The sequence below is a fragment of the Micropterus dolomieu genome, linkage group LG02, assembly GCF_021292245.1.
Source record: "Micropterus dolomieu isolate WLL.071019.BEF.003 ecotype Adirondacks linkage group LG02, ASM2129224v1, whole genome shotgun sequence".
Taxonomy (NCBI): Eukaryota; Metazoa; Chordata; class Actinopteri; order Centrarchiformes; family Centrarchidae; genus Micropterus; species Micropterus dolomieu.
In genome coordinates, this window is record NC_060151.1 from 2,887,606 (window position 1) to 2,910,656 (window position 23,051).

At 44.3% G+C, this 23,051-nt stretch overlaps 3 protein-coding genes across 3 annotated transcripts in view; all 3 read left to right on the plus strand.

The window, feature by feature from the left end:
- hoxb3a (homeobox B3a) overlaps window positions 1–23,051 on the plus strand; it is a 91,059-nt gene that overhangs the window by 8,355 nt on the left and 59,653 nt on the right. The gene's annotated exons all lie outside the window — the stretch shown is intronic.
- On the plus strand, window positions 2,769–6,596 carry hoxb6a (homeobox B6a). Its single transcript, XM_046070206.1, has 2 exons — window positions 2,769–3,548; window positions 5,562–6,596. Exons 1-2 carry the CDS (start codon window positions 2,990–2,992, stop codon window positions 5,855–5,857), a joined length of 855 nt encoding a protein of 284 aa, XP_045926162.1. The 5' UTR covers window positions 2,769–2,989; the 3' UTR covers window positions 5,858–6,596.
- On the plus strand, window positions 10,670–14,148 carry hoxb5a (homeobox B5a). The gene is made up of 2 exons (XM_046070193.1): window positions 10,670–11,473; window positions 12,806–14,148. Exons 1-2 carry the CDS (start codon window positions 10,771–10,773, stop codon window positions 13,051–13,053), a joined length of 951 nt encoding a protein of 316 aa, XP_045926149.1. The 5' UTR covers window positions 10,670–10,770; the 3' UTR covers window positions 13,054–14,148.

A 23,051-nucleotide genomic window follows, 5' to 3' on the forward strand; every position in this document is an offset into this window, starting at 1 on the left:
TGCATACGGGGTGTATATATAATAATGGTATTACCGTCCTGTGTGTGTCCCAGGCTGTAGGCCATGCCTGTCCTGTCCCGACTGTTAGTGCGCATTAATGATTAAACCCAGTCCGCTCCAACACAATGCTGCTGCTTCCCGTTCCCACAAAGCAGAGAGGAAACGGAGCGTCCTGCCAGGGAGCGAGAGGGAGAGAGAGAGAGGGAGAGAGAGAGAGGGAGAGAGGTCAAAATGAAAGTTAAAAAGAGAGATTCCTCATCTGTCTGTGTGATCCTGCACAGAAAGCAGGAGTCGGAGGATTAAACTTATTATCTGTCTCCCTGCTCTGAACAGTGTTACTTTAAAAAGAGAGAAGACGTGTAGGAATGGATGGGGGCGGGAGGGTGAAGTAAAAGTAAAAATAGAGTCTTTGTCTCTATTTGTCAGTCGGGTTGTCTGCAGTTTGGCCATGCAGACAAGTCAGAGCCTGTAGGGGAAACACAGAAAGACAGAGAGAGGGAGACTTATTTATGGCTGCGGTTATTTTACGACCTCAGCGACACATATTCCGTTTGTAAGTGTGAATGAAAAGCAGGCCGATTTAGCTTTTCTTGTTCTCAGTCTTTTATTTCTCTCTTTAGAAGAAGACACGGTAGAAAAGAGTAGTCCTGAAAAGAAAGCGTATCACTTATTTCAATGACATTTCTTTTATAATTTTGTAAGCCGAAGAACAAAATAATAGTAGGCCTACATATGGTGTGTGTGTGTGTGTGTGTGTGCGCGCGCGCAGAGTGCAACATTGTTTCATTACATGTTGGTTTTATTTAGGCCGACTCAAAAATTCATATTTTTGAAAACTAAAACGTTTGTGCTAAAAGACGCCATAATGACGTTGTAATGGAATATTAATAACAAGTTTGTGATAACAATTTAGCCATTAAGAATAGGCTATCTAGGCCATATAGGCTACATTATTGTGGCATAGCCGTGGTGTATTTAAGTGAATAGAGTCAATATTCTTTTCATGAAAAATAGTTTTTAATACTTCATTTTGTTTCAATGATCAATTAATTGATAAAAAATTAAATTCTAAGTAGGTTATGTGATACATATTATGGAAACAGCTGCTTGAGTTTTTTTTCAGACTATGTATTTCGTCAAACATTTATATTTTATGTTCCAATCATGATTTTTTAAATTTAAATTTATTTCTATTTATTTATGTAAATTTTTGTGTAATTTGTGTAATTTCCTAAACATGATGAATTTAGGTCTGCTTTGCAATTCGTAATAATAATAATAATAATAAGTCATTGCTGGATGCTAATATAATAATAATAATATTATAAACTTGCTATAAAAGCAATTTTTACTAGGCCTATAGAATGTATTGTTTAGGCTAAATCTAGGCTGTTTGTATAACTATATTTCACTTTAATATCTATGGAAAGAGTTCCAGGCGCGAGGAAACAGGCTAAACAGTGTCAAGAAAGGGGGAAAAAATTGGGAAACCTCGAGCCTGCTTCCTTCCCTCTTCTCCTTTTACATGTAAGCCTAATCAGTGTCACGGAAGAAGAAAATAATACGTGATTGCGCACATTGATCAAGCCGAATCGACTCCTGCAGAATACAGATGGAAAACTTCAGCTTTGATTTTCTAAAGACATCCTAGCTCGGACCTAACACAGCACCGCACGCAGCAGAGCACGAGACAGAGCAGCGTTCATCAATAAAACGACAACATGAACAGCTATCAGAAAAATCCCTTCCAGATTATCGATCACTCCTCTGATGGAGAAAATAACGGCGATGAAAAGCCTGCTGTAATAAAAGGACACAGACACACACACACACACACACACACACACACACACACACTGACCGGGGTGGGGGTATAAATCTACCCACCGACCCAAATATACCAATTACAAATGTACAAACACTTAAATTATAGATGTGCATAGCCCACATTATTGTGTTGGCTAACTCACATCCCCGCCACACACGCACACGGGACCACACATGACTCCTGCGCGCTCCCGGCTGTGATTTACGCTCTGCAAATTCATTTTAATGCGGTCGGTATTATCTGCAAAGCGCCGGGAATATGTTTTATTATTCGGTTCCCTTTGGTGGTGCAGCAGCCCCCCCCCTTCCCCCCCCTCTCAGGGAGGGCGCGCGTGCGTGTGTGTGAGCTGCTGGTTTTTATGGGTCCAACAACAGACGGAGGAAGACACACAGGGAGAGAAAGAATCAATTTAACGCGCGGAGGATTCCGGTGTGATTGCGCAATCTCACCGGGAACCAGAGGAAGATTAGAAAGAGAGATTGAATGAGAATTAGAAAGAGAGACGGGGAGTGGGAGATTGAAGAAGGGAAATAGGAAAGGGGGAGGTGGTGGGGGAGAGAGGGGTCGCGGTAGAGTTTCCCAGCCCCCCCTCCTCTTCCTCCTCTTCTTCCTCTCTCCAACGAAAGGAAAAGGGGCGAACGAATGCCAGGCACGAAAGCTTCCCATTGGTCAGTCTCAGGTCAGCTGGTCTCTGCGTCTTATACCCCTCCTCACCCCATCCCGTCTTTTCAGCACAGAAACGCACACAGACTCTCTCTCTCTCTTTCTCTTGTCCCCCCCCCGCCCGCTCTCTCGTTCTGTCCCACACTGGCACTCAGCCACCCCAGATACCCCCTTCCCCTCCTCTCACCCTCACCTCCTCACCCCCTCCTCCCAATCTGCGATAAACTAAGTGATAGCAGCAGCCCGTCGGACTGTCGGCTATAAAACACAACAAATCATAAAGTGGAAGGCAGGGGAAGGCAGAGGAAGGAGGACGGGAGGGAGAACCGTTAGCCGTTAGCCGTTAGCCTCCTTCTACTCCTCCTCCTTCTTCTTCATTGCGTGAACGTTGTTGTTGTGTTTGTCTCGTGCCCTCCTGTCCTGTCCTGTCCTCCCCTGTCCTCTTCTTCTCCTCTCCTCTCATCTGTCCTCTTCCTTCTTCTCCTACACTTTCTCCCGATGAGTTCCTATTTTGTCAACTCCTCTTTCCCGGTGTCGCTACCGGGAACGGGTGGAGGAGGGCAGGCGGCGGAGTCGTTCCTGGGTCAGATCCCGCTCTATTCGTCGGGATACGCCGCCGACCACCCGCTCAGGCACTACCCGGCAGCAGCCGTTTCCGCTGCCGCGGCCGTGGCTTACGGCGCGAGCGGCGGCGTGCACCAGGAGAAACCGTATTCTGCATCCTCCTACTACCAACAGGCGGCGAACGGAGCGTACGGCGGGCACCGGGCAGGGGCAGGGGTCGGCGTAGGGGGCGCAACCGGAGCCGGTGCCTGCGACTACGCCACGGCGGCGGCAGCAGCGGCGGCTGCAGCTGCTGCCACAAGCTTCTACCGGGACAAGGAGCACCCGTGCAGCCTGGAAGAGCACCAGCTCGCGCTGAGCCAGGACGGCTTGCACCGTAAAGCGGAGTGCGCGGGGCTGAGTGGGAAAGTGCTGTTTGGAGAAACGCTGGACGACAAGCAATCGGCGTCAACCCCAATTTATCCGTGGATGCAGCGGATGAACGCGTGCAACGGTGAGTGTCTTCTCCTTCCTTTTCCCCTCTTTCTTGCATATTTTATGATCCCCGTCATAAAACTGACGTCTGTTTCCTCTGTCAGCCTCTCTGCTGTCTTTCCTTTCTCCCCTTCCCTCCTCCCCATCTCCCAGTAGCTTCTTTATGATCCCCGTTTGTTGGCCTGTCAGTCAGTCATGTGCTCGGTATTTTATTGTCCGTCATAAAGCGGGTTTGTTTGGGTTGCATCTCCTGTTACTGTATGTGACCTGCTGACCGACGCTGCTACTGAGCAGTGGGAAAGAAAGTTGAGAGGAAAAACCTGTCAGATAGTGTTGTGGATGAAAACAAGAAACAGATAAATAGACAGATAGGAAACTAAAAGCATGCAGTCTGTCCGTTTTCTATTTAACTGTCTCAGACTCATTCTTTTTATTACATTTTTTAAACTTTAATCTTCGTTTAGGTTCTGCCTTTACGCACGAACACAAATGTTTAGACTTACAATTAAATAAGACTTCACCCCCTGACATTTAAGGCGAAAACGTGTTTTTTTCCTTTTACAAACTTTTTTATTACGCTAGTGATAAATGAGGAGTGGTATCAGAGCTTCTGCTGTTTTTGTTACAACTTGTCTTCTGTTATCTTATGGAGCCTGCACTGTTAACCTTTTACCGCAGATTGTGTTCTGCACTGATTAATCATACCCAAACCGATTAGATATTAGTCTTTTAATCAAATCTGCAAATGCTGCCAAGTTTGGAGTGAAACTGAGACATGCAGGGCCAGCTTAAGGGGGAAACAATTTGATTTATTTGGCTGTCCAAAATAAGCACGAGTATGTTCAGTTTTACAATGTTGTGTTGTGTTAATTAAACCAAAGTATAAAATGATTTTTGTAAGCCACTGAAATCCCCGAGTGTCTTTGTTTAACAAAGAAATACGGCCTGTTGAGAGTGCAGTGAGTAATGGTGGATGATGCAGGGCTACTGTTGTACAAAGCCCTGCAGGACACTCCGAGTTATGACAGATGAGGTGGGAACGGGCTCCGCCGCAAAGAAATACATAAGGAATAAAACGCAACGCCGGCCATAAATGACAGTTGAAGATGTGCATGGCAACTGGAGAGAGAACAGAGTGGCACAGGAACCCTGAGTGCTCCTCCATAATCCGGTTTGGCTGAGTTTTTCTTTATGGATATTTAGATTTAGCTGTGTGCCCTGAGCAGCTTGCGGTTTTCCACCCGCGCTCTGCCTTTCAGATCGATACAGAAACTGAAGCTGCTAAACTGACAACATGGCGATTTGTGTACCACCGGGGGCCAAAATACTGTTAGTGAGGATCAGAGGAGACTAAAGCCCTAAGCTAATACTCACAGGGGGAAAAATCCTTTGATACATTATCTCTGCTCTCTTAATTTTATTATTTTTATTCTAATTATTATGAGTGTGGGCTAGAAATGTGTTTTTCTTCTTCTCCGCAGTAGCATCCAAACATCGTTTTCAGAAGTTAAAGAAAATAAAGAAATAGTTTTTTTTTTTGTATGGCGTTTTAATTTGGTTCCACATTAAACAACTTTATAAATCCAGCCGTGACCAAGGAGAAAGAAGGAGTCAGATCAGGCTGCCTCGACAAAACATTGGTCTGAAGTGATGCTAAAAACTAATTATAAAAAGGATTAAACGAGGTATTTCTTTAAAGCAGGTCAATGCAAGAAAATGCGCACTTTTAGAAAGACACCAAGACATAATTTGACTGGGGGACTGGTTAACTGACTGATACAATTCTAACTTTATTGATCCCCAATTGGTAGGTGACGAATACATTTTATTAAACAGCGGGCATTGAATCAGCAAAACCGATGAGGTTACAGCGTTTTAGAATAGAATAAAATCGACTAGAATAGAACACGTGCCAGTCTCTCTCTCTCTCTCTCTCTCTCTCTCTCTCTCGCCAGGTGTAGGCTGCAGCCTCTGTGTTATGTGTTATTATTACTTTAGTTAAAATGTAACTCTGTCTTTCCTCCTCTCTCAGGGACATTCGGCAGCCCCGGGAGGCGGGGGCGACAGACGTACACGCGCTACCAGACCCTCGAGCTGGAGAAGGAGTTCCACTTCAACCGGTACCTCACGCGGCGGCGACGGATCGAAATCGCGCACGCGCTCTGCCTCACGGAGCGACAGATCAAGATCTGGTTCCAGAACCGGAGGATGAAGTGGAAGAAGGAGAACAAGCTGATCAACTCCTCTTCTTCCTCGACGTCCTCCTCGTCCTCCTCCTCGTCCTCCACAGCGAACGGTGCAGAGGAAGAGGAGAAACGGGCAGAGTGAAAGAGGAGAAACAAACTGATGTAAGACACAGAAAAGAGGAAGAGGAGGATGAAAGAAAAGACATGCTTGTTAATCCCTTCCCCTCCCCGTCTCAAAGTTCGTCCAGGCGTTTGCCTGGTCTGAAAACTCTGGGAAAAAGTAGCCTACATTTTATTTTTATTTTTTACAGGAGCAGAAGTTAAACATGTAGCCTACTAGAGAAAAAAGAGGGAGAAGAAGACTCTTTTTGATCCCTCGAATATCGCCACCCACCAAAAATCCAAATGTTTCTATAGGCTATTTGCCTTTTTGTCTGGTCTGAAAATTAAGAAATAATTTGTAAAAGACTCTTGAGAGAGAACAGTTTGACTGTGGAAAAAACATATACACTTAATAGGCTAGATGGTGGTGGCATCCAACGTGTAGGCTTAAAAGAAATAAGTAACGCGCCACCCAACGGCCACAAACTGTTTAAAGACCCAATTTCTTGTTGCATTCCAAGAAACCACCTAAAATCGTAGTTTTTATTTTTGTCAAATGTACTTCCTGTCTGGCAGGCACTTGTTCTGAAGCTTTAGGACTCGACTCCGGGCTGTTCTCCCCCCGATGTATTTTTTTTCCTGATTTTGTTAACGTGTTGTGTGCATTATAACTTCAATTGAAAGCGCTCACACACACCACAATGTGGGGAGGAGAGCACTTGGAGAAGTGTATGTATGTCTTATGGTGTTCATATTTAAACTGTATAGAAATAAGCAAAGGGGAGCGGGAGGGGGGTGGGTCACCTTGCACGGTGAAAATAATGTAAGTGGGGGTGAGGGTAATTTAACCTTTCCAGTTTTTACTTTTCCAATATAGAGGGGCGCGTGGGAGGGGTTGTTCGCCTACTGATGATGTTATTCTCCAAACTACCTAAAACCGTTCAGGAAAGTGTATATTTTATGGATTTTTACATTGTTTGTTTATGTTAATGTTTTTGTCAAGTAATTACGTATACTACCTATGAGAAATGTTCAATAAAATGTAAAGAAGTGTCCTGAGAGAGGCTCTTTTTTGTTTAATGAACAGTTTTATGATATGATTTAGTGGCTTACTTACACCGGCGGGTAAAGAATCATAAACCTGTTACCCTCTTACTACATGGTGCACATATTTAAGGCGCTGGAGGACTAGTCTGAAGTAAGCGCACGCGGCGGTCAGGAGGGGATGTGACAAGGGGCGCGAGCATGCTGTTGATGGCGGTCTAAACTAATTGATGACCACACCGAGGTAGAGAAAGTTGACCTGTCTTCGAGCCGGCCGGCCAGACACGTCACACATATACACACACACTTCACGCAGACAAAGTGGACAATGTCCTCGTGACCCTTTGAACTGCGTGTCCCCTGAGTGACCGGCGCGCTGGTTCTATCGCTCTGCAGCAGCGGCGTAGGTTTTCTGTGATGCACGCGAGTGAACATAAAAACTATTGTTTGTACATTAGCTTATCTCTCGCAAATGATCAGCAGTGTTGAAACATAAAACAGCATCAACACGTACAATAACAATATTCGCATCAGCACATGCGTAGACAGAAACCCCGCCATTACGTGGCATGACAAAGTAACTGTAATGTAATTGTTATTATTGTGCCTATTGGGGAAACTCGCATCTGCTGTAAACTTCCAGCTCAATGATCGTGATTCCTCTTGTTGTCCTGACTACAGTGAGTTGGAGTAATCATATTATGTTTTAGTTTTAGGACAAGATAATAGATGGCATGGGCTGTCAGTTAAAAAATAATACCACACTGAGGAAATAAAATATTTTCTGCAGTCTGTGTGAGAGAGGTAGTAAGTTTAGATTTAATATCATTTAATTCAGTGCACTTCTCTTTGATAATCACTGTTGTTTTGCAGCAAGATTAAATTCAATATCCAGAGACAAAAAGAGATTTAGACTCAACAGCAATGATCTCAGTGAATATTATTTGGCTGTGTCAAGACAAAGAGCTTGATCTGGCTTGTAGTGTTTTTGTATAGGCTTCTTCTTTGGCTCTGACCGTGCCAGATGGTCTATGTTAAACACAGTGGAAATGGTTTCACTGTGACCCAGAGGGCTCATTTTACCAACACACTGCAACTGCACACACGTGTTTGGTGTTTTTCATGAGACTGTTATGGATCTTTATTTTGTCTATGCTTTATATTGTTCACCTAAACTCCTCCAAATATAAAGTTTTAAACCCTGCTTTGTTTAACACTGCCATTCTGAGTTGATTCAGTAAGAGTTTGAAACAATTTCATTAGACCATAGAAAAGATCTGTAACAATTAAACTGAGTTTGAAATGTGGCCTATAAAAACATCCAAAACAGGAGAATTTTCATTCTAACATCTATGTGCAGCTTGAATTGAGGATTCCAGTGCTCTATAGATTAGGATGAATTGTGCTCACATAGATGAAAGAATATGTGCCGTTTAGTGGACGTTTTAATCCACAAAGAGTCTGTGCAGAAACTGAATCAGAATGGGTGGCTCCTGTTTGATATCCAGCACGGGAATTACATTTTTTATTTTATGCTGAAAACCGATATGAACAGCCCGTGACCCCTCTTATCTGACACTGTGGCGAGCTGTTTCACTGTACAAATATTCAATGTGATAGTGGAAATCTATATATACCGAGGGGAGTGTGTTCAGAAGTGTGTGCCAACTGGGTCAGTGCCTCCTCCACGTCCACCATCACAGGCCATTCCTGGCACACTTGGGGTTCTGTGCTTCTTAGCCCCTCTGCTGTCGTTCAGGCCAGCAGTTTGCTGATTTAGTATTTGTGGCTAAAATATTCATCTGATGTCTGTTCTGTGCATTTTAGACCCTGTTTTTGCCTGTTGCCGTTGTTTTATTCTGCCTGGTTGCTTGAGAATACTCAAGATGATTTCCATTCCAACTGCTGGTTTCTGCTGCCAGCGCTCAGTGTGAGAGCAGCTGAAATGTGGCCTGAAACTGCACACACATGCAGGAGCACATTAAAACACACACACACACACACACACACACACACACACACACACACAGGCACACACACTCCCCCACAGAGTGCATTCATTTGTATCATTTCACACACAAAAATCTGGAATTCTTCATCTGTCCCATGTTCTAGCCTATGTGCATACGTGAGTGTCAGAGTTGCAACGAAACACATGCACCCAGCCACACACACACACACACCCAGACTCACACAAGCACCCTGGCTGAAATGCATCCCAACCCCGGGAATCAACAAATCATAAATCAGCAGATTTCCATCCAGTGTGGACTTCACAGATCAGGTTTAACATTCCTCCTCTGCAGCTGGAAGGGAGGCTGCAGGGAGCAAGAGGGAGGGAGGGGAGAGAGTGAGGGAGAGAGACAGACAGATGGACAGAAAGACAGAAAGAAAGAAAGAAAGAAAGAAAGAAAGAAAGAAACATTGTTGTAGGCCACATCTGACTTTCACCATGTTGTGGTTTCACACCCTGTTTATTTGAATACGTGTGTGTGTGACTGTGTGTTTGTGTGAGTTAGTTATTTTGGTTAAAGTTATGCTTTTTGTTTATTGTCAACACCCTGCCTAGATTACTAAAGACAGGCAACATCTGAATGCACATTAACCGCAAAATGTCTTCAGTGGAGAGGATGCATATGCAAAGAGGGAACACTGCAATATTAACAATAAATAGTCATTGTATTGAACTTGGCTGATGAGGCCACTCCTTGTGTTTATGGTGAAAAAATATTATAAACACTTCAGCAGAGACCCTCTTCTGTCCTTTGGCTCTGTAATTGTAGCAATTTAGGAGGACTTGATTGCATCACTGTATCTTCTGGCAGCTGTTATGGTGCTACAGAAATGCATAATGAAACATGATTGATGTTGTTATTTTAATTGTTTTGTGCATCATCATCATCATCATTATTATTATTATTATTATTATTATATTAACAGTTGTAGTAGTAGTAGCCTAGTAGTAAGCTAGTAGTAGTAGCAGTATTATGAAGTTCTATTTTTCCATGTAGGCCTAATTGCGGACGGAAAAGCTAAAGTCTGAATGGAAGATGGATTTGACGCCCTGGGATGAGAACGTGTTGAGGCTGAAGGCAGCATCGGTAGACTGTTATTGTTTTGTCTGCCGTGTAAAATATTCAGTTATTAACGGGCTATTTATTAGGGTTTATGATCACTGACTCCCAATTTCCAGCGCAAGCAAAGGTCAATTAACAGGCCCGAGTGATGAGACACACACGCACACACTCACATGGAGAGAGCTAGGGAGGGAGAGATTATATTTTAGAACAGATCGTCAAGATTATTTTTTGTCTTCTTTCTCTCTCTCGTTCTCTTTCAGTCTTTTATTTATTAGTGCAATAAATTATGTCTGCAGTAGGTGGCGCTCTGAGCTCACCCCCGGCGCTTCTAGCAGCAGAATAAAGTGTGTGTGTGTGTGTGTGTGTGTGTGTGTGTGTGAGAGAGAGAGAGAGAGAGAGAGAGAGAGAAAGAGAAAGAGAAAGAGAGAGAGCTTCCCCCGCCCACCCCTTCATCATTAGAAACCTCAGAGCATGAATTACCTCTCCAAAGTCATCGGCGAGAATTTACGACTGGTCAACAAAAGCACGTGACCGCACCCCCACCTTCTCTCTGTCTCTCTCTCCTCCCTCACCTCACCCCTCACCTCCCCCATCACACACACACACACACACACACACCCCTCAATCCAACACACTCACACGCACACTACCCCACCCCCATATTTGGACGGCGCATACATAGCTAAAAACGAAGTACAGTGCAACGCCATAATTCACTAATACATCATAAATCGTTGAAAGTACCCGCGTTATAACGACCAAGAGAAATCTAACAAATCAAGCGCCCCTTAGTACTCAACTAAGCCCGCAACTCTCTAAAACAACCTAAATGAGCTCTTACTTTGTAAACTCGTTCTCGGGGCGCTACCCAAATGGCCCCGACTATCAACTGCTAAATTATGGAGCCAGCAGCGGCGCAATGAACGGCGGGACGTACAGGGACTCTTCCTCCGCCACCATGCACCATGCGACGGGCTCTTACGGCTACACTTACAATGGCATGGACCTAACCGTCACTAACCGTGGAGGGGGAAGCAGCGGCGCCACCAACACCGGAGGACACTTCGGGGGCAGCTCGGTAGCCGGGGACTCCCTGGGCTTCGGCTCCCCGGCCCCGGAGAGGGGCTTCAGACAGCCTTCAAGCTGCTCCCTCGCCTCTGCAGCAGACTCCCTCCTGTCACCTAGTAGTGTAGACACCAAGCTAGGCGCCCAGTGCTCGTCTCCCCGATCGGAGCAACCAGGAAGAGGTAATCTCAGCTCTCCAAACCTATCTTCCACCTCCTCCGGCGGAGGTGGCGGCGGCGGCGGCAGCATGGCGCAGCGCTTCACGGAACTGGAGGACGCCTCGCCAGAGACCGAGGAGATGCAGCACAACCGGGACGGCAGCAACCAGCCGCCCAGGAACGGGCACCCGCAACCCGTGCAGAAGCAGGAGAGCGGCCCGGCGGGATCAGCCGCTGGCAGCACGACGGGCAGCGAGGCTCAGTCACCACAAATATTCCCCTGGATGAGAAAGCTACACATTAGCCATGGTATATGCTGCGCTTGTGTTTACAGCTTATTAGCTCTGTATCATAGAAGTTTCAGAAGAGTCATATTCATAATGCTGGCTCAATAGATTTGGAGCCTATATGTTTGGACACATGGGGCTGGTGACAGTTTAGTGCTTGTTAAAACTACATGGGGAGTCGCAGTGCTCTATGCTTCTTTGTACACTCTAAAGATTCAGCAGACTTATTAGGCAATAGCTGAAAGACACACATCTAGCCACAGTTCCTTGTTTTAGTCCGCACTCCTCTAAGCCCTTTTCCAGCAATTTAATATTTTCACATGACTGTCAGAAATCAGTCAGCGAGGTGTTTGAACCTCCCAGTAACGCACAACGTAGGCCATATCTGTTTTTATTTTGCGCCTTGCTTCCATGCAGATAAAGACTTATACGGATATATTTGTATTATTTTTACTTATTTTGAAATCAGAATGTAATTACACATGACAGTTGGTCACCCTCTGATTACACAGCTGAAGCTATGTATTCGCGTGTTTTCTCTGTGCATCAGGGTGCAGTTCGTTTTGCATTTCCCTCCTGTTGAAGCTAGGGACGCCGGATGGTTGCCCCCTCTTTCTTTTCTCCCTCTTTTTTTATTTTAGCAAATTCCACAAAAGCGTCATAAATCTGTCAGGGGAGAGGCAAACCGGGCAGCAAAGCCCAACAGGCTGAGGAGCGCAGACATAGCCGGGTGGGGAAAGAAAAAAGAACGAGAGGCCAGGAAGGCTTTGGAGGCTGCTGCTCCTTTGAAAAGTGAAGCTTTATTACGTGTGGGAACTTTATTAGGGAGGTGAGGCAGAGGACGGGGCAATAAAACCCTGAAGGGAGTGAAAAGGGGGGACAGGAGGGTGGTTAAAAAAAAACAGTAATGTGACAAATAAAAGCAAATCCTTTAGCACAGGCTGCTGAGTGGAAACGGCAGACATAAAATGTGTCAAGGAAGACTTCTGTCAAAAAGAGGTAGATGTGCCCGCTGTTGTTTTGTCTTTACGCACAGTTTATTCTGATAAAACTACGGGTGAAATCAGCCCCTTGTATTGTGTGTAGGCCTATGTGGGGGTATGGGGGTGGACACAATAATATCACCTGTAGCTACAGTACAGAATCACTGCAGCAAGTATGTAGAAAGCACTGTCTTAATGAATAATAATGTTATGTCAAGAAGCTGTAGCCTACTATAGTGTATGGTAAGGTGTTCATGGTATTTTGTCCACCCACAGTTTGTGTGCATTTCTAAATGATCACTCCTTTATGTCATATGTTGGTGCAATCACACGTGCCCCCTAATAGCCTTTTGTTCGCTCCAAACCCTCAGATATGACGGGCCCGGACGGGAAACGGGCGCGGACGGCTTACACGCGCTACCAGACTCTCGAGCTGGAGAAGGAGTTCCACTTCAACCGGTACCTCACGCGGCGGCGACGGATCGAAATCGCGCACGCGCTCTGCCTCACGGAGCGACAGATCAAGATCTGGTTCCAGAACCGGAGGATGAAGTGGAAGAAGGACAACAAACTGAAAGGCATGGGCCTGGCCACCGCCGGCAGCGCCTTTCAACCCTAGAAATTATTATCATTACCCAGTAAAGAAAAAATCATCAGTCCATCTCTTTGGAAAGGTGTGCAGTGCAGGCTTCCCGTGAGGAGAAAGAGACAAAAAGTAGAAAAAATGAAGTAAAAAAAACAAACAAACAGAAGAAGCCAACAGAACATGAAGCAAAAGGAGACGACGATGAAGAAACATGTGTATAACAGATTCCAAATCTACATTTTAAAAACACTTCCTATCATCAACTGAGTACTGTACAGCAGCGCAGCACTTTTTATTTGTTCGGCATGTTGGTCTTTGGTGTTTTAGGGCAACGTAAAAAAATGACTATGGTACTTGCTCTTGTAAGAAAAAAAAAATCTTAGTGTTCCTGTATGATGTCGTCGTTTTTATAATAGCTGTCCGGAGGAGAGGAGGGCAGGATGAATAATGCTACCTAACTCTAACTACGTTTCTACCTACGTCCTACCTTACAACTTTGCTACCTAGGCTACCTGTTGTTTAATGTCTAAATATCGTTTAATGTGTCAAGTGCCATGTTTTGTAATTGACGATGTGCTTTCTAGAGAAGTTAGCATGTAAGTTATTTACAGCCGATAATGCGTGTATAGCCAGTTTGAGCCCCCCTTCCCCTCTCTCTGTCTGTTACTTGCCATTCAAATCTGCTCCTATTTTTATTGAGGAAGCAGGGAAGGTCTGTGTGTGTGTGTGTGTGTGTGTGTGTACGTTTGTGTGTGTCTAAAAACAAACCAGCCCTGCCTACATCTCCTTATCCACCCATAATGTTGTGTATAGCTCTATTATTCAAAAAGTGTAACTGTATATTATTATTATTATTATTATTGTAATTATTGGATCCATGTTTCAGAAAGGATGTATATAGATATATATTGACATTTTTAAATGTGACCAGTTGTCTATTTGTAGTTGCAGTGTGTGAGAGTGTGTGCGTGCTTACGTAAGTGTGGCGTATGAGAGCGTGTGTGTGCGCATGTAAGGGAAATGGCTACCGTCCTGTGAGGCCTGTGAGCTTTCTGCCAATGAGCTTTTTGTATTTGTTTGTAACTTGGAGTAAAAAAAACAACAACAATAAAGTAAAGTAACAATAAACCAGACAGACGTAATCAGCTGTTTACGTCGCGCAAATTGCTTAACTTGTGTTGGAAACCATGTCATTTACACTGGCGAAAAGTTTTAGAAGTCTTGAGGTTGTGCTGGAGCAGCGCGGTTCAAAACTGGTTCAAATCAATAGGGGATATCTGCGCTACTTGCCAGTATTCTTGTTGTATTGTGTTTCATATAGGCATATATCGTGCTATGACTTGATGTCAAGAATATCTAGCCCAGTCCAATTGTTTTAGAAAATGTACATAGGCCTATTTCTGTCCATTTTCGTCCTCCACCGCTTTCTACATTTTCCTGTGCACATTTACGATGATCGAATGACATGAGCTTAAACAGCTGTCAGTTTTCAGTTCTACCAAAACAGTTAGGTTGGAAAAACGGAACTGCATCGTGCGTAAAGACGCATCGCACCAAAAGCCCGCCCGGAGGCCTCCAGTCTGTTTTCCAGGCCTCACTTTAACCCTGAGCGCCACATTTTCAAGGCGACAACCTCCTGGAACTTCGCAGCCTCACAACTGCATGCTCATTAATCACTAAACACGCCGCATAAAACACACACAGAACAGACGCACACAGGCCAATTTTCATCTCTGCTGACCAAGTCTGACAAGACAACAAACTGTCTGCAGTGGACAAATTGGTCACTTTTCTCTAAACAGCCTCCCTTTCCGTTCTAACGGAGGCCACTCCCGGCCAAATTAGGTTACTGTCTCCCGGTTTCCAACTGTAAACAACCAACTGCACTTTTAAACTCACCGACTGATGATGCTGCAAATCCCCTGCTCATACACGGTTCTATTTCTGATCTGATGGAGGGGAAACGAGGTCCTGCTCCGAGCCTCATCTGGACACAACCGCTATCTCCTGCCTCCTGTGTGTGTGTGTGTATGAGTGTTGAGATATTTTTTTTTTCAAAGCTAACCCCCTTCTGCTTTGGGGTAAACTATAAAAAAGAAGGCAGCTTTGACATTTACATGTCAAACGGATGAGGGTTTTTATCTCCAAGTTGGATCGTAAAGATCAGGCCAGGCCTCAGACTGGTACCTCTCACTGGCTCTCGTCTGGTCACGTGGGGTCCATAAAGTTAGTTTTATGGTTTTGGGGAGTTGACAATGTACTATATATTTCACATTCTAGAAAGCAAGTGACGGTTTAACGGCTTCGCGGGGATCCTAAAGGGGTCAGTAAAGTAGAGACAGAGCGGGAGAGGGAGGGAGTGTGTGTGTGAGAGAGAGAGCAGGCCAGTACTACCGGCCGCTGTTCCTGCTCCGGTTCACACGCGGAGCCCGTTGAGCTCCGGTCTCTGCCGCTCTGGACGCTGGGAAACCCCGGTAGAGAGAAAGAGCCAGGACGCACAGTAAGTAATGTTTGAAGGCTGCCTGTAAGTGGGGGCTAAGTAGAGAGGGGAGGGGTGGCGGGTGGTAAAGGGAGAGAGAGAGCAAGCAGTATGTAATTACCATGTCACTCACTCAATCTGTAGTGCCGCTGTATTAACGCGCTTGCTGAGTGCCGCGAAGCTCCGGTGTATTTAAGATATTTGAGATTCGTTGTTACGGCTGGTCCGGACCGCTAGACTAAGGTGGCGTCACATATTGAGTGAGATGCTACGCGTGAGTGCTCGCCCGCAGTTGTGCATCAATAAATGTGTGTCTGCGTTTTAGTGCGTGCGTAATGATGGCGCACAGGCACACAGCCGACTTGTTGATGATTGCTGATGTGGTTCACAGAGTGGCTTGCGTCCGTACAGTGGCTGTAGCCTGTGTAACATACAAACTTTAACAGAGGTGAAATGAAAAGAGAGAATTCGGAGCGGGTTATGAAACATTAAGGCTGTGTAAAGACTGCTTTCTGGATTTATCATGAGGTTCCACCTTCCTAAATTTTAATATGGCCTTGTGGAGTACATGAATAAGTCAATGAAAGGCTGATGAACAACAAATGTTTTTTTCCTGTTGTTTGCGTGATTTTTGAAGGTGTGTAACTGATCTGACTGGTGTTCACTCTCCTTCTGGATCACAGATGAAAGACTATATGACAATCGTGTGGTGGAGTGAATTCGTATTCCTTCCCTGGTGGCTTTTATTGCTGCATTTTTGGAAAGGACACGTTTTATATCACTGTAGGTTTATTTTGTCACTTTTACGCACGGCCATCGTGTGCGTAAAAAAGGTTTAAATAAAGGATAAGTAGCCAGAAAAATATCCGTGGGTGCTCACATTAACCGAGAAGTAAATGGACAAGGACACACAGCCTGTGGTGATATGCGTCCTTGGGTACAAGAAAATCTTTGTCCGTCCCCCGCCCTTGTATTTCCCTGGCAGGATGGGTGTGAGTGAAAAAGTGTTGTGGATGCAAACATTCCCACACACACACACACACACACACACACACACACACACACACACACACACACACACACACACACACTGTATTTGTGCTCAACTCTGTTTTTATTGGAGAAATGCCTGTAAATCAAATCAAACCAGACGCTAGGGCTTTCGCATTAACCCCAAACAGATAAATCTTTCATGGAATTATTTAAACATATAAGGCAAAAACACCTAATCTAAACTAACTAATAAAGAATTTATCTAAAGAATACAGATTAAATATAAGATAGGCTATGCTGTCAAGGGCTACTGGCGATTAGTATCTGCGAAGGCAATTAGTGAAATACCAATATTAACAAAATTGTTTATTAGGACCCTGCTACACTGAAAAACACACCGATGACATGCACGTGAATCACTGAGCAAGCATGAAACCAAAACTCCTAATCAAAAAGTTCTACCAATCACCTTATATTTATCATGATGAAACTAACCAAAACTTTAATCCTCTTATTATTAACAACACCAGAGCTCTTTATTAATGCCACTGAACTTCGTAGCTTTAGTAAGGTTTTGCACCCATATTTGAAAACAATTTAAATGAAGCAGTTCAGGTACCTGGGGCTGACTGAACAGTGTTAAATATTAATGGAATACTAATAAGTAATACCAGGTGACAATTAAAGCAGCCCAATGGACTTGTGTGGTGCGATCAGTTAAACCATGTAACACCAGTTAAACTAATAACTAATACAATTCTTAACACAACAAAATGAGACTATGTATGCATTTAAACAGGAATTATTCGTATTAATGGAAAAAAATGTTCGGGAATGTAATACCTAACATATCCGTTAAACAACAGTAAACCATATTTAAACCAAAAGAATCACATGTTAGAGAACGGCAAACCAAGGAAACCAACTTTATCTGGTGTTGTGAATAGGCTAATAATGAAAGAACTGTCGGCTGTGTTGTGGGCCTAAATTAGAAGAGATGGGGGGGCTGGCAACCGCACAGTGTCTCACCGTTTCCACTGACCCTGTAAATCTTTATCAATTCTCCACACTATTTCCCTCTGATGTCTGAGGCGGGACTCAAACTGTCAAACAGCCCGGCTACCAGTCACGCGGCGCCGTCCTCCCCTTGCGCGCGCTCGCTTCTTATTGCTTAGATCCATCATGTAAATTGTTTAATGTCTAGTGCCACGACTGACGCTCACATTTCACCATATACTGAGCAGAGTTTCAAACTTTTTTAAAACATTCAATCACTGCTGCGTCACCGCTCCCGGTACATTGTTATCAGCCAATCCCCTGTGGTTAAACTGCCGATCAAAGGAGCGACGACACAATCACTTCTATTAAGGCCAGCAGAAACATGGCGCCCTGAAGAGGCCGACAAACACAAAGTATGGAGAGGTGGATGATATAAGACACAGGCCTACAATTTAGTAAGTGGTTGCTTAGGAAAATCAGACCCAGTGTGGGCTATTTTTGACTGAAGTTGGCAGCAAAAATGTAATTTCAGAAATTGTAATAAGGTATAACATAGCCTAACATAGAGGCCATCTGAAAAGGGCTAAGGAAAAAGGTGGGATGCGGTTGAAAGTTCCAGAAGAAGGTAGTAGTGGACCTTTCCCCCTTAAAATGGGTCTAGATCGAGCATTTCATTGTTATGTTGTTATGTTATTTTGCCTATTTTGGGTCACAGTATGGGTATTTTATTTTATTTTGTTTGAAGAACTTTTCCCAAAGCCGGAGTCCATGCCCTAATATTTTTAAAGTAGCCTAGACCTAAGTCTTTACAATTGTTTAAATTTTTCCGTCCACTTTATTGAGCTCTCTCAAATGTAGAGGTTTTTAAAATTATTATTTAACTAGCCTATATAAGTATGTAACGCTGTCTGTAAACCTAAACTAAATCTGTTCTTACAGTATTTATATATAGGCTAGAGCTACTTCTCCTGCACGACCACACAGTTAATCCGGTGTCCTCTGCACTCTGTTAATAAGAAAGGATTCTGCTTTCAGAAGTCCCGCTCTGCTCTCAAACTCACATTTATTATGTTCCCTTTAGGCCTACATGTGAAGCCAGCCTGCCCCACTGCATTTTAAGTCTGGGGATTCCTGCCGCTGCCCTTCGCCTTCACAATGATTTCTCACAATCTTCAGAAGAATGTTATTTAGAGTCACGCTCCGGACACCATACATTACTCAGACACCAGTGGAGAGAAACAGAATTAAATAGGCCTATTTTTACAACATTACAACAGATGCCACCGTAAATTTGACTTCATTTTAAATGTGTGCTTCTGAAAAAAAACCTTAGCTTTCTTTCCAGGCTGTATTTTGTAAAAAAATGGGGTATTAGCTTATGCTCTTACCATATATCCGAATAACAGAATTTGCCCATAACATCAGTCATAAGTTCCTAAAACTAAAGGTTCGCTTACTAACTTTTTCTAATGCGTTCAGTGTTTTTTTCCTTATTAAAACAAGTAGCCTGTTTAAAAAAGGTTTTCAGTTTTCAGACCTCTTGTTTTGTGGACCATAACTGTAAAAAAACATAGACCTCAAACAAACCAATAATAATAATTCACCTTGCATGTAGCTCAATCCAGTAGGCCAAGATAGGCTATATTGTTTTGGTTGTTTATTTGTACTTATTTTATGTAGCAAGTTTATTTTCCAGCATGGCAGAAATGAATGTTGTACCCCACCCACCCACCCATACGCCTAGGCTATGTGTGTGAGAGTGTCTCTGGAGCGACCTGGGTCCTTGAGGAAGTTTCAGTTCAGTAAACAGGAAGGCGAAAAAAAAATCCCCATTTCATTTTTCATTAACTTCCTCCTTTTAATGATGATACTGGAATCGCCCCCCACCCCCCACCCCCCAAACTCCAACACACACAAATGTGTTGGGACGGGGCATGACACGCGTGACACAAATGTAGTTCCTTTTCTTGTCGGAATAAGAGAGAGAGGCTGTGACATGGGAAGGCGCAGCAGCAACTCTGTATGGGCTCCTTTGTTTTTTCTGTGTGTCATCTGTTTCCCGTTTATGTACACAGCGCAGCTCCAGCTTGCAGAGCCGCTTCTCCTCAGCATTGTGTGCATTATGTGTATTATGTGTACGGGCTTGCTGCTCCTTTGAACCTGTCGAGGCTGTGAGAAGGCGCTGAGTTTGGCTTTACAGTCTGTGTGTTGGTGATGATGAGTGGGGTGAGTAACTAATGCGACTGGCCCTTTTTTTCCTTTATTGCATTGCAAAGGTGTGTTTGCCTGTGTGAGAGAGAGTCGCGGGCTTTGTGTGTGGGAGTGAGTGGGGTGTGTTTTGTGGGTTTATTAGCAGGGCATGAGAGAGCTGAGAGAAAAAGAAAGGTGAATGGCCCGGGCATGGGAAGAGCCTGTGTGTGTTTTTAAAGAAACCACCAGCGTGTGCAGGGCTTTTTGCTCAGCCCAATTTGATCATTTAAGTCGATTTCGTTAAATTTGGGCTGTTGTGGATTGGAGCTATTGACGAGGATATTGTGAAGCAGTCCAATATCCCTAGCTGTCCCTTGCAACCACACACACACACACACACACACACACACACACACACACACACACACACTCTTGGCTCTGATCTATTCCTCCCTTTTTTCCGCCGCAGCATCTCCTGTGATTGCTTTACGTTTAAATCGGCATTTGCGAATCTTCAATGTCTTCTGCATACTGATAGGGGTGAACCGCGCGGTCACGCCTCATGAATAATGCACTAGTAGGAGTCACCGCGAGGTCAGCAGACAGGCTCGAGTCGCGCACTGCCGCGCAGGCGCAGGAGCAGGAAAGGAAGCTTTCACCGCCGCGCTGCTCCCCATGCATGTGTGTTTGTGTGTTTACTTCAACAACAAAGGGGAAAGGATTTACTGGCTGGTTTTATTTATCTGGCTGTGTTCCCCAGATCCGGGTCTGAAGGGAGGGAAGTTTACCTCAGACAAAATAAAAACTTCCACAATTTCAATCAGGCTGTAAATGCACAGTGGGAACCCGGCGGTTCAACAAGGCCAAAAACCATGCTATTAAGAACACGATTAAATATAATTCAAAATGTCATCGGTGGAGAAAAAATATGTATGTAGGCCTACCTCAGATCTGCGTAAACACGGTGACACACGTCTGTGTAAATTAACATGCACTGAGTGACCACCGTCTTAAATCAACGTTGCACGCTCGAAATGAAGGGCAATCAGGCTTGATTGGGTTAATTTAAGTCAATAAAAGCCGTTATCAGGGTGGCTTTGTGAGACTGCGAAGAAAGCCTGGATAAAACAAGAATAGCTTGTGTTTGCCTAAGATATGGGTTATGACAAGCCAATAACCTTGCAAATATTTAAAGTTACACAGTCCATACATGGGCGGGTATCATGTTTATTTTTCAAGTTATGCCATGTTCACTGTAAGCCTCATTCTAACAGACAGACTATGGTTAGATGTTAGAAATAAAACTCTTAAAATATTGGCCTAAATAGACTATGTAGCCCTTGCTAGTTGGTGGTTTGTGGCAGAAACGGTACAGATATAGGCCTTATTAAAAAAAAAAAAGTCCAATGAAGGATATAAATTAATCCAGCCATATTGTCAATTTAAATAAACTTTTCTAGTCTATCTAGACCTGATTATTATTTGTATTTTAGGCTGTTTGCAGCCTTTAGAAGCAAAGCAATAAGCCTACTTTACTACTTTAGGCTATGTGTCGTTGCTGCTCTGCAGTAGTAGATTAAGGAGTAAAAGGTATTTAACTAATTTATCTTTATAAGCCTTTTAAATTAAGCTTTCTGCTGTCCTGAAATGCGCCCCTTATCATGCTGTCTGGTGGTTTTCCGCCCCAAAACCGAATTAGCTAATGAGTTTCAGCCCTATTCCAGTTTATTTTAATCGCCATTCCATGGGTTCGGTGTGTGCCAGAGGATTATATGTTCCCATAAAATGCAGCTCTCTCGCGCCGCCACCAGAGCCCGCTTCAGACCAGTAGGACGGCGAGAAGCAGACCGAGAGAGCCGCGAGCCCCAGCCTTCTGCTGCCTCCCTCCCAGCACGCGCCCCCGTCCTTTTGAATCCTAACCGACGATAACCTGAAGCAACTTCCCGTCTCTCCCTCGCTGTTAAAATACACAGCTGTCAGAACTGTCGCCGTCTTTTACAGGTGATTAATGGTGAGTGTACAGAGACACACAAGTAGGCCCATGTCTTTAGGTGTAAGGTAGCCTACCTACTGTGAGAGAGGTTACAAATGCAGTTTTAAGGAGGCGCTGTCGATTAATTTCTGCCTCATCTTCGCGTCTTATCATCTTCGCTGTTGCTAGTAGAAGTGAGGACAAGGTAAACCCTAAACAGGCCTAGTCAGTGGCACGAAAAATTGGACTGCAGTCGGAGAATTAAGACCTAGTACTGTCACTGTTTCTCCCTTTCTCACCCCCCCCTGTCTTACTGCCCGAGGCAAAGCGGAGGAGCAAGAAGAATCCAGAGTTATTACCAAAAGAACAGCCTGGGTGGATGTCCAAGCAATAGCCAGCCTGCAGCGGAAGGTTCATGGAGTTGAAGGGTCAAAAGTTCACCGGCGTGCGTGAGTTCCGCCCTCTCCTCTCCTCACTCACTCGACTCCCTCCGACCAATTGCTGTATGTCAAAGGCAGAAAAAGAGGGAGTGAGGAGCAGAGCTAGGGAGGGGGTACAGATGAGAGAAATGATAGCATGAGGCAAAGGAGAGGTGAAGGCCTGACCTTCCCTTCCCTTCCCCGGTAACAAAGCAAAGCTCCCCCTGCTGCCGCAATGTACAGAGAGAGAGAGATGAAGGGAAAAGAAAGACAGGAAAAATGGAGGGGTTTAAGGTGGTGGTGGGAGGGCGGAAGGTATTCGGTGACATGAAGGGGGGGGGGGGGGGGGGGGGGGGGGGGGTTGCAGGTGTTTGGCTGCACATTTTGTTCACACCGGCTAACATTTGTATTTCATATGGAGTGAGTGAGGAAAAAGAAACCAGGCCTGGTCCGAATAATGTTTTGATGTTTTGAATTAAAAAGAAAAAAAATAGGCTACACAAATGGATCTAACAAAATAAACTTTTCCCCCCACTTCAACCTTTAATTAATGAATTTCATGTTCACATTAGCAATAACCCTTTATACACAAGTGCCATGAACTCATCTTTAACCAGCATCTATTGACATGTCGCATGTGTCACTGGCGAGACTGCCCAGTGACAAAATAGCAACAACCTCACTATGTTCAAAACACGACTATCTGTTTATAATGTAAAATGTAAACATTTATTACACCAATATTTAATATTAAAAACTTCTTAGGAAGCATTAGCACCACTTTACTGGAGGTGTGTGTGTGTGTGTGTGTGTGTGTGTGTGTAGGCCAGAGATTAGTGGTTGTAAAGTGGTGGTTTTATGCTTGGAGCTCACAGCTATTTATATATCCTCAAACCATTTTGGAGAGGGAGTTTAGCAAAGCAGACCTCTTCCTCTTCTCAGCCTTATCAACACAAGCCTGTCAAAAATAAAGTCTTAT